The 1,989-nt window shown below is 37.4% G+C and overlaps 1 protein-coding gene across 1 annotated transcript; it reads right to left on the bottom strand.

Moving 5' to 3' along the window:
* Positions 1-420: 420 nt before the first annotated feature.
* LOC102208093 (HIG1 domain family member 1A, mitochondrial) lies at positions 421-1,754 on the bottom strand. Its single transcript, XM_005721510.2, has 3 exons — positions 1,515-1,754; positions 1,235-1,369; positions 421-1,100 (listed from the first exon to the last, which is right to left on the bottom strand). Exons 1-3 carry the CDS (start codon positions 1,648-1,650, stop codon positions 1,024-1,026), a joined length of 348 nt encoding a protein of 115 aa, XP_005721567.1. The 5' UTR covers positions 1,651-1,754; the 3' UTR covers positions 421-1,023.
* Positions 1,755-1,989: the final 235 nt, after the last annotated feature.

Here is a 1,989-nt window from a genome sequence, read left to right as displayed (position 1 = left end):
TGACGTGTTGGTCAACTGTAACAATTCAATATGCAATTGCACTGATATTCTAGACATGTATATGTATATTGAACACATTCTGATCATAACTCTTCATATGTAATTTGCAGATCAGCAATCAGATTAAACACATTAGAAATGACATTGATGGGAATTTTTTAAGATGACAACAATTATGATTATTGGTTATTAATTATTATTGAAATGCCTGTTTACACACTGGTTCCAAAGTCACAGTGACAAAGCATTTTTCCAGCTTAAAATGTTGGCAGCCATTCCCTGATAAGAAAATGAATAGAAACAGCAAATGACTGAGCAAAGAAAAGAAGCGTTATTTGGTAGAATTGGAAAGGGTTAGAAGATTACCTGTTAGAATGTGTGTCATCAGTGAGAAGCTCAAAAAAAGACCCCAACAACAAAAAGCTGCAATGTTATATTGTGGTTCAAACTTGGGGAGAACTTTATGATCACTGTAGAGTCTGTCCTTTCATGCTGCTGAGTTCATTAGTTTACAGTGTTTTGAGCCTTTCCCGTTAACTGCAAGTGTTTTAGCTGCTGTAGGTGTACTACACAACCCAGAAGATGGGTGATCAACAACAATATAATGGCACAAAGACAACATTTAACAGTCAAAACACATCAAGGTACCAAAATCCATACAAAAAACTTTTTTCTTTAACACTTAAAAAAAACAACAACTCTCAAATGACATCCTGTACTTGTGTACAACTTAGCTTAGATAATAACTTCACAAGGCAACTATTTAAACACAAGGCTGCTACACAGTGTATAGATGTTCCACGGAAGCCAGTGCTTAATTGAAGTGAAAAAATAAATAAAAGAACTTCAACATTACAATGAAACTGCATAAAAGCTACAGAATTAAAGACTTTTTCTCCACAGTTTCAACATAATGGCTATATAGATTTTCTTCTCGTCAGGACATCTGTGAAACAAATCTTGTGCACACCTTAATATGAGGCAATACTAAAGGACATAAAATATGAGTCCAAGAGGCCATGTTCACTTGGGTTGGGTTGCTTTCTGTTCTTGTTCAATAGGCTGTGCAAAGTAATCTCTGTACATGGAGAACAGGACACCTGAAAGCAACAACAAAACAAAAGAAGCATGTAAAATGACTCGTGTTTATAGTATTATGATTTCAGGTTCAAACCACAAATCAAAAATAAAGAACTGGTTGCAGTTTGGCAGTAAGAACTGAAAGATGACCCACCAACAGTCATTGCTCCCACCACAAAGCCTTGGGCAGCTACACGTATGTGAATCAGGTGCACCGACATTTTTGTATCTCCACGACTTTTCATTTTCATCAGCCTGTAGCCAACAATGGCAACAAATCCAGCCATCCCTGCAAAAAGCAAAAGTCATTAAAACAAAAATAAGACAGCAACATATCCCCCAAATCCTCTGAAAACTCATTCAATAAACCCAAAACGTAAACTTTTGTGTTGTGAGCACATATTTTATTTGTCCTTGTCACAATATGTACTCACCGACTGGGACAAATGGATTCTCCTTTGCCTTTCGCCAGAATTTGGACTCACTCTCCTCATAAGAAGACATCTCGCCTGAAACAAGAACGAGGTCGACTGAGTTCAAACGTTTGTTGGCCGTGTAGCAGTACAGCATGCAAGCTAATTCAGTGCTGATAGAAACCAATAAAACGCATAGAGAAACATGTCAGGAAGTATCAGGCTGCGCCTCACACAAAAAAAATCTCCAAAATCAGGCTTTAAAAGTCGTTCCCACCAAAGAGGTCCGAGAGTCGCTATTAACAGGACATGAAAACTTCAGAGGTGACAGATGAAGGGCACGGACTAGACCTATCTTTCACAGACCTAACATTAAACAACTGTGCCTGATATGACGCGACACTTTTAAGTAGTATTATATTTAAATATTATATATTTTGAAAGGGAAGAATTTTTATTCAGCTACGAGGCCTTTCCGTGTGGTGCGGGAGAAAAA

This window comes from Pundamilia nyererei, unplaced genomic scaffold (assembly GCF_000239375.1).
Source record: "Pundamilia nyererei isolate P.nyererei 1_Seehausen unplaced genomic scaffold, PunNye1.0 scaffold00004, whole genome shotgun sequence".
Lineage (NCBI taxonomy): Eukaryota > Metazoa > Chordata > Actinopteri > Cichliformes > Cichlidae > Pundamilia > Pundamilia nyererei.
The sequence above is the reverse complement of the archived record's forward strand: the minus strand, read 5'-3'. Positions and strand labels throughout refer to the sequence as shown.